At 37.2% G+C, this 15,984-nt stretch overlaps 1 protein-coding gene across 5 annotated transcripts in view; it reads left to right on the forward strand.

Annotated features, from left to right (window-relative positions):
* Window positions 1–15,984, forward strand: part of lrrc1 (leucine rich repeat containing 1) — a 118,732-nt gene that overhangs the window by 41,074 nt on the left and 61,674 nt on the right. For all 5 annotated transcript variants that reach the window (XM_062983095.1, XM_062983098.1, XM_062983097.1 and 2 more), the window contains exons 3-4: window positions 5,056–5,134; window positions 9,596–9,685. In XM_062983095.1, coding sequence (XP_062839165.1) covers window positions 5,056–5,134; window positions 9,596–9,685 — 169 coding nt within the window. The remainder of the gene's footprint in view (window positions 1–5,055; window positions 5,135–9,595; window positions 9,686–15,984) is intronic.

A 15,984-nucleotide genomic window follows, 5' to 3' on the forward strand; every position in this document is an offset into this window, starting at 1 on the left:
ATTATGCAGTGCTTTTGCATGAAATAAATAAATAAATCAGCAAATGATATTACAGGCCTTGAAGAGAATCCTAAGTGAGACCTGTATATATTCATGTATAGGTCTACAAATTTTAGTGAAAAAATCCCCCCCCCCCAAAATAATAATAATTCTAGGTCAGCTTTCCATGGGTCAGTGTAACTTCTGTACCTTAATTTTAAAAAGGAATCATCTTCTTTGTCAGTCCTAGATGAACCTGAAAGGTGCACCAACTGCTTTTACTTCAGTGGTTCTCAACTTGTGGATCCTCAGGTTTTTTTTGCCTACAACTCCCAGACATCCCAGCCAGTTTTCAGCTGTTAGGATGTCTGGGAGTTGAAGCCCAAAATATCTGAAGACCCACAGGTTGAGAACCACTGCTCTACTTTCTCCACCATGGCACTGCTTTGGTCTTTTTTGGTGCAGTGATGGTGGCAGTTGCAGGGGATTGGCAGCTACCAGGGACAGCTGCCCCCCTGGGTGACACCAGTTCTTTCCCTACAGAATGACTTGCAGCTTATCCACAGGTCATATCAAAATCCATAATTTTGTCCCCAAAACCTGCTCTCAATTTATATATGAGATGGACGTATTCATTAATATATATATGTTACTTTGTATTAATGGGTGCCTGCTAAAATAAAGGAACTAGTGGTCCACTCACTGCCCCAATCCACTGGTTCCCTTCTCTGTGCTTCCTGGAGTTCAGCTCTGGAAGGTTTCAGCTCTCTATAATTAGTTTCTTTGGAGGGAATTCAGGAGCTACTGGGTATCCTTTCAGCTTCACAGACAACAACTGTTCTCTCCATGGAAATAATCCTGGCCATAATCCACCTACCATTATTTAAATTTCAGATTTAGTTCCTGCTTTCTGTTCTCCACTTACATTTACCCTTTTCCTCCAAATAGTGCTTTTTAACTTCCAGATGGCAGGCATTCTTTTGCTACTTGATTTCTGCTAGGGCTGCATGAAATGTTGATGCACTGATTATGTTAGCAGTTTCTTTGCTGGAGAGCATGAGGGAATATTGCATTTTCTAGCATTAGTTTACTAGATTTGAGACATACACTTAAGAGCAGTGCTATGGGGCAAAACATTTCCAGTACATATTTTTTCCCATGGGGAAAAATATTTTTATTAAAGTCAGGTAATGGAAGTTAATATGGTAGTTCCAAAGTTATAATTAATGTTTTTCAAATTATTATCACTAGATGTCTGTATACCACACCATCTTAAATTATTTTATTATTGTGCACAGTTTTTGTGGGCAAATAGGTATGATCAAGTAAATCAGTAATGCTGGTACAATTTATTGATTTGTAAATAGAATTAAAATAAAATGACAAATCAATCTAATAATTCAATTCTGCACCCACCAGAACTAGAACTGTGATTATTTCTGTTTTATTTTCAAAAATAAACAGAGTAAACTTTCATTTGCTCTGTTTAATGAAATAGGTCAAAAATGTGGTTGCACATGATCTGTTAAGCATTTTTGGTTACTTTGAAATAGTTGTAATAATGCCTAATTGTAAAGAGCCAATTGTAGTGAAGCCACAAAAGAAAGGGAAGAAATTGGCAGACACCCCAGTGACCTCAATAGAAGAGAGAATTAAATTCCGTTGGAAGTAGATGAATAGACAGACAGCAACAGTATATCATGCACAGAACTCTGGATGCGCTAAAATTAGTATGTCAACAGTTTTCACGCTCTCTTTCCCCCTTAAATTGAAATTAATGGTGTATGGGAAATTACATGTAAACTTTAAAGAGAAGTATTCTGATGAAAATACTTTCCAAGCTTTCAATTTGCTTGAATATAAAATAGTAGAACATTTTCCTTGGTGAAATATTTCAGTTCAGATACTGATGCACTGTTTTTAAAGAGTGTTGTTTAGTAATTATAAGTTAATTAAATATGCCTAATGTATTTAGGGTGTAGATCTAGAGCATTTTCTGGAAAAACATACAGCATTGCTTAAACGTCTATTTTGCAACAATGTTCAAAGACTGAGGAATATCTTTATTTCTTTGTAGAGCCATGAGCAGTCTACTGGCTCTATGTGTGTATTCATATCTGTGTAAGATAGTAATAAATTATCATTGGCGAGAGGTCAACAATAACTGGTTTCTGGCCAGTTCACAGTAAGTAATTTAGTGATAAGGTAAAGGTAAAGGTTTTCCCTTGACATTAAGTCTAGTCATGTCTGACTCTGGGGGTTGGTGCTCATCTCCATTTCTAAGCCGAAGAGCCGGCATTGTCCGTAGACACCTCCAAGGTCATGTGGCCGGCATAACTGCATGGAGCGCCGTTACCTTCCCGCTGGAGCGGTACCTATTGATCTACTCACATTTGCATGTTTTCGAACTGCTAGGTTGGCAGAAGCTGAGGGTAACAGTGGGTGCTCACTCCGCTCCCGAATTTGAACCGATGGTCCACAAGTTCAGCAGCTCAGTGCTTTAACACACTGTGCCATCGGGGTTCCAGACCATCTAGTATAGGTTTTGCTAACAACTAAAGCTATATGACTGTACTCAGAGAGATTGAATACCTATTATTCAAAATGCCTGGGATGAGAAGTGTTCCATAGTTCATATTTTTCCAGATGTTGCAATAGTTGCATATCCATAATGAGGTATCTTGGAAATGGAACCCAAGGCTAAACAGAAAATTCATTTATGTTTCATATACACTGTCTAGACATAGCAAGGAAATGATTTTATCCATAATATTTTAATAATTATGTTAATGAAACAGTTTGCATACATTGAAACATCAGAATGCAGATGAATCACTATCTCAGCCATCCATATGGACATCTAGTATTTTGGATACTCAACACTAGTGAAAGGAAAGCTCTTTAGCACAAGTCAGAAATGTGTCATAAAAACAGAACATAAAAACAATAGCGGTACCTATTGATCTACTCAACATTTGCATATTTTTGAACGGCTAGGTTGGCAGAAGCTAGGGCTAACAGGAGGAGCTAACCCCGCTCCCCGGATTCGAACCGCCGACCTTTCGGTCAGCAAGTTCAGCAGCTCAGCGGTTTAACCTGCTGCACCATCGGGGGCTCCAATTTAGTGATACAAACAGTGATTTATGTCTTTTTGCTAGATTTACATGTCAAATGCAAAAGAACTAAAAGATAGAAAAAAAAACCAGAGACTGTTCAGAATAGTTGATGCCTTCTACTTTAATATTTGTTATTTTGGTTCAAAACATCTACAAACAATCTTGAAAATATCCAAAAGCTGAGTTTTTAATCATGCTTTGCTTCCTTTCCCTCTTCCTAGCCTCTGGAATCTGCAGAGGTTTCCCTCTGTACTTATTGACTCTACTTCTGAGATTTGTTTTGGAAACTTGCTTGCTCTTTTCTAGTGTCAGTATGTTACATTCTTCATCCAAAGCAATTACACCAGTGCATAGTTTTCTGTGGTATTTATACTGTAGAGAAATTATACAACCCACCAAAAAGGAAGCTCATGGTCTAGATTTTTGGCCTGTTGCTGGGGTTGTATAGCTCTAGTTTCTTAGATATGGTTATATGGTTTTTTTATGTGTGAGCAGATGACAAGTGGTATTCAGCACATGTTCTGTATCCCAAAACAGACCTGATTGGGGAAAAGTGGTGCCATTTTTGTGAATCAGCAGGTCAAATGTACCCAGAAACAGGGCTATCATTTTAGGCACCAAAATATGTACTAGTGTTACATGTGTGTATGTGTCATCAAAGAGCCTCTGGTAGCGCAATGGGTTAAAGCCTTGTGCCAGCAGGACTGCTGACCGAAAGGTTGGCAGTTCGAATCTGGGGAGCGGGGTGAGCTCCCATCTGTCAACTCTAGCTCCCCATGTGGGGACATGAGAGAAGCTCCCACAGGATGGTAAAACATCAAACATCCGGGCGTCCCCTGGGCAACCTTCTTGCAGATGGCCAATTCTCTCACACCAGAAATGGCTTGCAGTTTCTTAAGCTGCTCCTAACATAAAGAAAGTGTATTCAAGCCATTTTTGACTTGTGCCGTTCACATGAACTTCATAAGGATTTCTTAGTACAGTAGGGTCATTTATCCAACCTTTGCTTATCCAACGCAGTCTGCTTTTTACTAGTCAATGTTTTTGCAGTCAATTTTTCAATACATTGCGAAGCTTTGGTGCTAAATTCATAAATACAGTAATTATTACATAACGTTATCGTGTATTGAACTGCTTTTTCTGTACATTTGTTGTAAAGCATGATGTTTTGGTGTTTAATTTGTAAAATCATAAGATAATTTGATGTTTAATAGGCTTTTCCTTAATCCCTCCTTATTATCCAACATTTTTGCTTATCCAATGTTCTGCCGGCCGGTTTATGTTGGATAAGTGAGACTCTACTGTATATATTTCCTGGTAAAAAGTATCCTTAAAAAGAACAAGAACTGAGAGAGTAAGATAGAACAAGGAGTTGTGATGAGCAATGTTGAAAAGGCTATACAAGCAGTCCCCAAGTTACAATACAGGTTTTGTAGGTTTGCTCTTAAGATGAATTTGTATTTATGTACAGGTACATTTTTAAAGTGTAACTCCAGCCAAAATTATATATCGTTTAGCTTCGAATAGCGTGGGGAAGGGTGTATGTTTTGCTGTGGTGTATGTTTTGCTGTCTATGACTATGTTCAGAGGATATCACTTCACTTTCTATCACTGTAATAATTGGATTTTTAAAAAATGGCTTCTTGTGAAAACAAGGATTGGTGAGAAAGATTCAGTGGAGACACCTTTTCCCCACCACAACTCTTTCAGGAGTGAATTCCACTTCTGAAGGGTCGATTTCTTCTTGTCCCATCCCCTATTCTTAACTATGAGATGTTTGTAATTTTGGGATTGCCTGTATTGAATTCTTCGTTTTGTATATATATATACAAATAATTTTTTTGTATAACAAGCATCTTGTGTGTGTTCTATAAGACATATTTGCCATTGTTCACTACACAATAATATACAAAAACAGTTTTGATTTTTGATTCTGAATGCATTATTTTCTGTCCTACAGATATTCCTGAAATTCCTGAAAGTATCTCCTTTTGCAAATCACTGCAAGTAGCAGATTTCAGTGGGAATCCTCTCACCAGGTAACTTTCACAAAATGCTTGTAGAACTGCTAAATCTGTCCTTGGCTTTAATCATCCATTTTAACCATGAGGTTTATTTTCACATGCTCTTGCTGATAGACAATTCTAAAACAGGTTAATGAGATGGTCATTGCATGGAAGATGAAACTGAAAATGTTATGAGAAGTGTCTGATATTTATGTAAAACCTAACCAAAAGAGTAACGTTTATGTGCTGCTTCATTGTGGTTCCTTCCAATAGATACTCTACATTCTTAGTGCCTTGCTGTTTTTTCATAGCTCAAATGCTTGCTTGTGCAAAAGGATTTGAGCAAATTTTATTTCTCCATGTTTGGAGGCTTGCATTCCTGTAGTATTGTAGAATGCTGAAATTGGGTTTTCTTATACAGAAAAATAGCCTGGGAGTTAGATGGAGAACATCTCAAGAGCTCTTATTAATCTGCCTGTTCAGATAGGTGCAAACACATTGTTTCTAAATGGAGACCATTACGTTTTAATTCTGCAGCCACTAGCTTAAGGGCTGTGGTTATGTCTAATCCAGAAAAATTGTTAGGTCTCAGAATGCTGACACAGAAACTGATTGATTTTTCAGAAGCTTCTGAGCAATTTTTGTTTGACAGAGTTGTTAATCAGAGATAGTGAAATATAAAATGCATGCACCTTGTGACAGTTCTGAATGAAATATGAATGCAACTCTACCCAGCATAAGACAATGAAGTGTGAGGAGTGTTTCATCATTTGCTGCCCCCAGGTATTTTACCAAGAAAAATGGTGATTTGGATATGCCAGCGCTGCTGAGAATGTATATGAAAGATGAATCTTGGCTACTTGCCTGGAGTGCAAAGCCTCAAATGAGATGTGCCAGACAGATGATATATTTACCCCTATTTTATATTGTCTTCCTGTTCAAGTATATTTTATCTCTCTCCTGCTGGGTCCATTCTTCAGGAACAGAGAAGACTAACAAAAGGTTTATTTTTTTCCACATCTATTCAGGCTAATACAAAATTGTTTTCTGGAACCTTTGACTTTTCTTTGTGTACAGTACTTTACACCACAAATAATTGATAGATTTATAAGCCTTAATTGCCTCTAGGTTCTCAATTGCCTTTGTACGATTCTCCAGATACATGATTGAACTTCCTTCAGCCACAATTCTGTTCCTGTCTGGGAATTTACTGCCACCAAAAACCAAAATATTTCCTTTTTGATTTCTCTTTCAGCACTTAATTTGGCCAAATAATTAGAAATGATGAAAATAATGCGTATTTATGAATTGATTTGCCATTTTCCCAACAAGTTAAAGCACAGATTTGTAACAGCTCCTCATTACTTGTTATTGTTCTTTACTCTTTTAATTGAAACGTGTCTCTTTAGATATAAATTTGGGGCAGAATCCTCTTTGGCAGTCAAAATGCATAACCTAGAGTTATTTATTTATTTATTTACAGCATTTTTACCCCACCTTTCTCACCCAAGGGGACTCAAGGCAGCTTACAAAGGTCGGCAAAAATTTAATGCCCAAAACACAATAATTAATATCAAAACAATACATACAGATCAGTTAATAACACTATTAAAACACATTATAAGATTTAAAAACATCTTTGTAATTGAATCCATTTATCCAGAACCTCGTGCGTAAACCTTGATTCAGACCAGGTCGACTCAAATGTTTATTCATTAAATGCTTGGGCACACAGCCATGTCTTTAAAGCTTTTCTAAAGCCCAGAAGAATCAGAGCTTGTTGGATGTTGCTGGGGAGCCACCACCGAGAAGGCCCTGTCCCTCGTTCTCACCAGTCACGCTTGCAAGTTATAGAATTATGACAGTTATATATTCACAACCCTTACATATCCTGTATGCTTATGTATAAGTCTAGAAATGTTAGTCCAGTGGTTCCCAACCTTTGGGCCTCCAGGTATTTTGAACTTCAGCTTCCACAGTTCCCAACAGCTGGTAAGCAGGCTGGGATTTCTGGAAGTCGAAGTCCAAAACACCTGAAGGCCCAAAGGTTGGGAACCACTGTGTTAGTCAAACAATCAAACATCCCAAACCTGGGTCGACTTATCAGTGTGAGTTCTGTATCTTAACTAATAAAAAAGGAACTTTGTCTGAATAGAGTAGTAAAGGCAAAAGCTTAGTCCATCCCAGGAGAACATAGTCCATCTCAGGAGAACATAAAAGAAGCACAAACACATTCAACTTTCTCTGTGATGCTAACTTCTGGCGTTTTTGAATACGTGGGTGGGGAAATGGCAGTGATGGGGTCCAGGGGCAGCAAGTACTCTGAGGTAGCATTGGTGCTTTGATTTCTCTGTAGAAGGACTCATGATTTATCAACAGGTCATATCAAGATCTATAATTTTGGCCCTCAAACCTGCCCTTGACTTATACATGAGGTTGACTTATACATGGTAGTTCTTAGTTTTGGAGTTAAATTGGAACTGTGAAATTTCCTAATTCTAATTTATAGGAAAGAAATCATTGTAATCAACAGAGGTCGGTTCCCCTGTTGATTGGGAAGCAGCTGATAGAGGCTCCCCCATACCATGTCAAAAATGATGGATAATTGTGTTAGGGACCCTGATTCTACCTGTTGCACTGAAGATTGCTCATGAGAAGAAATACAAATGGCAGTTAGCAACAGAACTCAGTCAATTGCAGCAGTTGCTTCCCAGTAAGTGAGGATTGTAAAGATCAAGCTAGGAATCCCTGTGTAGCACTTATGTAAATCCCATACAGAATTCTGGCCAAAGTTCCTGCAATCTGTACATCAACATCCTTCACAAAGAACGGAACTGCTTTCCAGCTTCCAATCTTGGCACCAAATCAATTTTCTTCTCTCCTTTCCAAAAGTCTTTCTCTCCTTTTCTTCCACCACTTTATCATCAAGATCAATCACTCTCCAACATTCAACTTCATTCTGTCACCCCTTGCACCTCACTATATTCCTCATTGTACAAGCCATTAACACATCTGAGTATATTTACTCTAAAACATAAACTTGTATCAACTGTGTCAGATAATCAAGCATGATAGCAAACATGTTTGGGAATGTTTTGTAGCTTTAGCAGGGTTTTATCATTCATAGTATCAGTCATGTAAATGTTTCCTGTTTAATACAGAACATATATCTAGATGAGAACAGTGGCTGCTTAATTAGCTCCTTGAGGGCAGCATTTCCATCCAGAAAGTGAGCTGTTAATCTTTGCTTTCACTGCCATTAAGCCCTGGATAGTTTTGAAGAGCCCAGAAGATCCTACCTAATCTGTGACAGATTTTCGTCTTGAACTGAGCCCTTGTGGATGATAGCCATTTTTCTTACATGTAGGGTGAAGGGTATGGAAAGCATTTGCAGCTGATTGATGATGGTTGGTTTTTATCCGTCAGGATAGCTTCAGTGTTGTCACTGAGCTCCACTTTAATGAACTATTGATTTCCCTTTTAGACAGCATTGGCTGTGTGTTGCATTACAGGATAAGCTGTCAAGTTGTAAGAGAGAGGAGATCCTTTTTCCATCCTTGGGAAATATTTGTTCATTACCGTATGTTTGGGGAGAGAAAAGCACCTCCACACTTATGAAGATAGTGTACTTTTCAATCAGCTCATGCTCTGGCCAGATGTTGTTTGACTACAATTCCCATCCATCCTGAACAGCTGAAGGGGATGGGAATTGGAGTCTAGCATCACTGTAGAAGACCAAAAGTTGTCCTGTCTCTTTTCGAAAACATATACAGTAGAGTCTCGCTTATCCAACGTAAACGGGCCGGCAGAACGTTGGATAAGTGAATATGCTGGATAATAAGGAGAGATTAAGGAAAAGCCTATTAAACATCAAATTAGGTTATGATTTTACAAATTAAGCACCAAAACATTATGTTATATAACAAATTTGACAGAAAAAGTAGTTCAATACACAGTAATGCTATGTGATAATTACTGTATTTATGAATTTAGCACCAAAATATCACGATGTATTGAAAACATTGACTACAAAAATGCGTTGGATAATCCAGAACGTTGGATAAGCGAGTGTTGGATAAGTGAGACTACTGTAGTTAGCAATCCATGATCCACCACTTCCTGGGTTAATTGAAATGTTTGCTACTTGGGCTAAATCTAACTAATGCTCTATGAATTAGAATTTAAAAGTACTGAGAGGCTGGTCTCTATTTTATAATGTGCCGTTTTCATGGTTAGCCTGTACTGGGTTTAAAATAAAAGATCTGTTTTGTTTTAGTTGTATTCGTTTTCCTATTTCAGTCTTTCTGCTTTTTAAATCATATTGAAAGTCGATGCGAACATATTTTAAATGAATAGTAAGTAACCAATATCGCCGAGCGCATTTTGGTTTCCGACTGCGGTAATGTTTATTGTTCATAATTGTGTGGGAAGAGATGGTAGAGATTCTATTCTATTTTCTTTTGTCCCTGACTGATTTGAACTCTTTCTCTGTAGGTTGCCTGAAAGCTTTCCAGAGCTGCAGAATCTTACGTGTCTCTCTGTAAATGATATCTCTCTACAAGCATTGCCTGAAAATATTGGAAAGTAAGTTCTTTTATTGGTCTTAAGAAAGAGTCATTTGATATCTGAAATGTGGCAGTGATTTGACATCATGGTTTAGCATAATGAGGATTAGCTTTTCTTTCCCTCTTTATCCTCTATAAACAAGAGAGGAAAGTTTAAGCAAGTTACAGTTCCCTATTAAAATTAAATACAGGCAACTTGTAATGCTTTAACCATAGACATTTCAGATAAACTAGATATAGCTAATGTCCGCATGTCTGGGGAAGATACACTCATCTTGTATTGAACCACACACACACACACACACACCAGCCTTTTTTAAAAAACTGAAAAACCTTACCCACATCCTTTTGACATTTTCCCCCAATATGTTGTAGGCTAAAGCCACTTTCAGTTTTGGAATAAGCCTTTCTCTAGGCTAAAACAGGTCACTATTAGCCACCCCATTATAAATTAATTCCCTTATTCTCTATATTTTTCATTTTTTAAAACGTTAAGAGCACAGGGTTATTTTTTTATTACATATTTTTTATTTTATTGCTTTATGCCACCCCTCCCTATGGACATACAATTTATACAATAAACTACAGAAATTACATTTGAAATATCAGTCTTAATCTCAATTTTTCCACTCCACATCTTAATACATTCTCTAAATAATTCCTAACTGGATCCAATATGCTCCTAATTATTATAACATTTTCTATTTTGTCTATATTGTTCAATTTACAATTTGTTATTTCCACATTTAACATATTTACTATATAATGATACCAATTTGTCAGAGTCCACATTGTTTTATCTTTTCAGCCCCTCACTAAAACAATTTGCACACATGCTATTAATTTGTCAACCACTTATTCCTTTTGCACATTATACACTCCTAATATCCTTGTATGTATTACATTTCTATTAGCTGTTAATATTTGAAGATTTAACATTCTATTAAGTTCTCCTTCAAATGTTTTCCAGCACACCTGTACTCTGTCACATTCCCATGTCATGATTAAACACATCTCTTTGTTTATAACCATGCCAACACCTGCCCTTTACCCCTCGTAAAAAACTTGCTTCCCTAAGTACATTATATTTTTCCTTTGCAATATTACTTATTTCCCTTTGGATATCTTCCCTTTCAATTTCCGTATCCATTCTCTATGTTTGAAATATTTCCTCTATTATTTCTTCTTTTACCGTTATAATTTGTTTATACAAGTCTCCTGCCACGTTTTCTCCTCTCTCAGACATTTCCTAATCACCTTCTCAAATGCAGTGTACTGTTCCCAGGAACAGCAGAGGGTTGGTGATTTGATTTTTCTCCCTTCAGCTAAACAGCGACAAACCTTTAATATTATTTCTAGACTCCTAAGCTTCTGCGGTCAGAGCAAACCAGTTTCTTGTATTTCGATGTCGTGAAAAACCAGAAAACTCAAAACTACCGAAATTTAAACTTTTAGCCTTGTATACAAAGAGGGAACAGAGATAGGATAGAAGAGCAGCATGAGTCTTAGGCTTTTTTCTACTTGTATTTTGGGAACAAATTAGGGTGGGTTTGAAGATTTTGGCTGGACTAAAAGAAAGGTGTGGAGGATGAAAATGCTTTATCTGGTCCTGGTGATCTAAAGTCTTTTTTTTAATATCCAAAATATGTATCTGCTCTATAGTTTCTATGGATACAAATTGGATACATTGCTATGGTATGTTGGTGGGATGGGAAGGAGTGCAGTGAAAAGCTATAATGAAGCATTCTGTATTGTGTGTTAAGCTCAGACTCAATTGACATGAAGTTTGGGAGAGACGGCATTTCCAGTTTTCCATAGCATTTTCCATTTTCCTCTGAAGTCCGTATTCTAATGCAGCAGTCTTAATCTTTGAGAACAACTTGAATATATACCCTAACAATTGAATTCCACCAGTTTAAATTTGGGTACTGCAGAGCCCTGTCCAGAACAAGACTTATGATATTACAGGCAATCCCTGAGTTACAAACATCCAACTTACTAATGACTTACACACACATTCAGTTTAGGAACAAACCTAAAGAACCTATCTTGTCCATAACTTGGGGATTTCCTGTACTGTGAATCCTTCTAATTGTCGAAAAGTAAGGATGTTGTTGGACTACAGCTCTTTCAGGCGCAATCTGTTCCCAATCCAACATAGTCACAGGGAGATCTTCTTCAATCTTTATTGCTCTCACCCTTCATTTGTATGGCTCTTCAGATACACTCTTGTTAAATTGTAGTAGCCAGTAAAAATTCAAAAATAATTTCCCCAGGCTTTGCTTTTGTTGAATGGAATCAGTGTATGAGTGAGAAATGCTTAGCTTTTCAAAATCTTCAAACTCTATACATTTAGATTTCATTGTGTAGGCCAGAAGAAAATTCACCAGGGGCACATGTACACTGACCACTTAATGGAGTTGGAAGGCAGCTTGACAGCATGGTGTTTAGGTGATGCACACAGGGAATGCATACAGCAGTGTGCATTAGGTGAAGTTTGAAGATACTCCAAAGTAGAGTCCGTAATGTGCATCAGAGCACATAAATGTAAACGATTTTGCTTGGGATGGGTGCCCTAAATGAACTGCATATGCACATTGTGGTACATATGATTAGATTTTCAAAAAAGCAAATAAATAAATAAACACAGACATTAAAATGGAAAAACAAAACAACAGAATCCCAAAACCTCATGTTATTTCCCATCCCATTAAATCCTTGTCAAATAAAAGTTAAAAAAAATCTATGCTCTTTCATTTAAAAAAAAAATTAAAATTAAAAAAGGAAACATCAGAAAATGCTGTCTCCTCTGTAGAAATGAATGTTGTCTAAACCGAACAACCATTTGTAAATTTTACATGGAATGAGTACCCTACAGTATTTATGTGCATGCAGTAATAACAATGTGCATATAATAATATTGTAGTGTGTGTGTCTGTATATGCACTAAAATGCTGTAGGAAGATATACAATAGAGTTTCACTTATCCAATGTAAATGGGCCGGCAGAACGTTGGATAAGCGAATATGTTGGATAATAAGGAGAGATTAAGGAAAAGCCTATTAAACATTAAATTAGGTTATGATTTTACAAATTAAGCACCAAAACATCATGTTATAGAACAAATTTGACAGAAAACGTAGTTCAATACACAGTAATGCTATGTAGCAATTACTGTATTTACGACTTTAGCACCAAAATATCACAATGTATTGAAAACATTGACTACAAAAATGCATTGGATAATCCAGAACATTGGATAAGCGAGTGTTGGATAAGTGAGACTCTACTGTATAAAGATTATTAGATTATGAAACTGGAAGGTCTTTACCTCCTTTCCCCATTGCCTATTATATGAAACAAGGATGGGAAAGATAGCTATGGATCTGAAAGCTAGGATATTTTTCGGCTCTCCTGTATCTTACTGTATGTCATTGGAAGGTAAGTCTGTTTGTGGACTGAGCATGTTGGAGAGCAAGAACGGAGCATCAGTGGGTATTTCTTCATTGGGGTATTCAACAGTCAAAAAGCTCCTTTCTCACTTTTTCTGCTTGAGTTTGCAAGTACTTTTTCCATCTTGAACAAAAACATTGGACTATCCAGCATCTTCAGGTACAACGCATCATTGTCATTTTGAAAATTTGCAAGAGTAAATAAATTTTATGTAAAGCCTTGCTTCAATTGTTGAGTTAGGGATTCTTGCACAAAATGTGCTGCTATAAATTTAGACTTCCACCATAGGTGGGGAAAAAGGAACAGGAAGCATTTTTTCAAAGGAAGAAAAACTCTTTTGGGTATTGCTTTCCCTCTTTGTTACTATTTTCTTCAGTATAATATGCATGCTGTTGTGCCCACATGCAAGCTGAGGGGGACTGGGTTTCAATCTCTTTAAAAACAACACAGCCCCCTGATCTTCAGGGAGTAGGTAGGTCCCACTTCGGTAACTTTGCTATCACTTGCTCCTCTCTGTACAATGAGCATGAGTCAATCGTTCAAAGCAGTGCAAGTGTGTTTGTGTCACAATTTCTGGTGGGCTAGAATTCAAGCATGAATGATTATATGTATTGTGTGTTAAACATACATTGCATTTTCAAATAAGCATATGTTATTAAATGCTGTAAAAGAGAAACGGTACAAAAAAAGCTCAATGTTTCCAGAAAAAGTGCTTTTGTGGTTTGCAGATTTTTTAAAAAATTCCTCAAATGATATTTATGTTTCTTATGTGTAGGCTGCAGTTCTCTATCTATTTGCAGGAGAAATTGGATACAGTTTGAAATTAAGTGGGATGGATCCTTGACCATACTGAATTTGGTATGCAGAAAGCCCTTGTGTGGGGTGAAATTTCTAGATGGTATACGTGATAGATACTGGTTGAAAATGACTTTCATTATGGATATGTGTATGAAAATCTGCTAAATCTTTAACACGAGAGCAAGACAATTGGTAGCAGCCATTATTCCTCTTTTCAAATTACTACAGCAATCTGATTTTAAAAACATGTATTGGCTTCCCAGCGGGTTCTGCATTAATGCATTTCCAAATACGCATGATAGCTTTCCTGAGCTGTCGTTAACTGAAGATCCTGTTTATATAATTGTTTATGTACATTAACCAGAACAATTTTTCACTGAAAGGAAATCCTGCTTTACGGTTGCCTAGCTAATCTGTAGCGGTGCACTAGTTTTTCCATGAATGTTACCTGAGTTTGTCTTCTGGGGTGATTGGAACAAGAAAGTTTATATGTGTGTATATATATATATGTGTGTGTGTGTGTGTGTGTGTGTGTGTGTGTGTGTGTATGGAGATATATGGATAGTTTAGCTGCTTCCTCTTTATTTCATGTTTAGAAAGAACACAGAAATATATACAAATACATACGAGCAGTCCCCAAGTTACAAATGAGATATGTTCTGTAGGTTTGTTCTTGTGTTGAATTTGTCTGTAAGGTGGAACAGACACATTTTTAAGTGTAACTCCAACCAGAGACCGAGCTTTGGATAGCATAGGGAAGAGTTAACACCCCTGTGGTGTTTGTTTTGCTGTCTGTGCCCTTGATCAGAAGATTTCACCCCACTTTCTGTCATTGTAATAACTGGATTTTTAAAAATGTGGCTTGTTGTAGAAACAAGGATTGATGATGAAACTTCACTGGAGGCACCTTTTCCTCATTACAACTCTTTCAGGAGTGAATTTCCCTTCTGAGGGGAAGGTCTGCCCTGTGTGTGTAGGTAGGTAGGTTAATGTTACACTTTAAAAAATACCTGCTCAAACTTACAAACAAATTCAACTTAAGAACAAACCTATACAATATATCTTGTTCATAAGTTGGGGACTGCCTGTACTAAATAATATTACTCCCAAGTATTTGTTATTTATTTATTTATTTACAGTATTTATATTATGCCCTTCTCACCTCGAAGAGGACTCAGCGCGGATCACAATGCACATATACATGGAAAACATTCAATGCCATTAGATATATGACATATATAGACAGACACAGAGGCAATTTAACATTCCAGTTTCCAGCTTCATGAGGGTATTCTCGATTCCAGCCACAGGGGGAGCTGCTGCTTCACCATCCCCTTGTGACACTGAGTCCTTGATGGAGTACTTCCTCATTCTTTTCCACACTGCTGGAAGGTTTTATGGTGTCGTAAATTAGTTAAATTAGCCTCCCCGCATAAGCAGTACCTAAATTTCCTATTCGACAGATGCAGCTGTCTTTCGGGCTGCATAGGTCAACAGCAAGCTAGACTATTAATGGTCGGGAGCTTACTGCAACCCAGGCTGGCTTTAGTCTCATGACCTCTCGGTCAGTAGTGATTTATTGCAGCTGGCTACTAACCAACTGTGCCACAGCCCGGTCCTAAGTATGGTAATAATTATGGGAGCATCTAAATAGCTACCCTCTTAAGAATGAATACAGTAGTGAACTGATATCCAGGGTGTGTGGCATGTTCATACAAAATAGAAACTTCGTCCTAAACACAAATATCTGAAAGGAGATATTTGTTGGAGGGCAAGAATGGAGCTTCAGGAGGATTTTCTTCATTGGGGTATTCAAACAGTCAAAAGCCCCTTTCTCAGTTTTTCTGTTTGAGTTTTCAAGTACTTTTCCCATCATCAACAAAAACATATCAGAAGTCAAAAAAACTTCCTGCATTTATTGTGATAGCAGCTGGTGAACAAGCAACCTTTCAGGTTGAAAAAAACACAGGGAAGAGCAATCTCTTAATTATGTTCATTACAGACTTCATTGTCTGTGACTGTGTTTGTTCTGGGAATCTCCCTGCTTTCAAAATAACATTTTAATTA

Source organism: Anolis carolinensis, chromosome 1 (genome assembly GCF_035594765.1).
Source record: "Anolis carolinensis isolate JA03-04 chromosome 1, rAnoCar3.1.pri, whole genome shotgun sequence".
Lineage (NCBI taxonomy): Eukaryota > Metazoa > Chordata > Lepidosauria > Squamata > Dactyloidae > Anolis > Anolis carolinensis.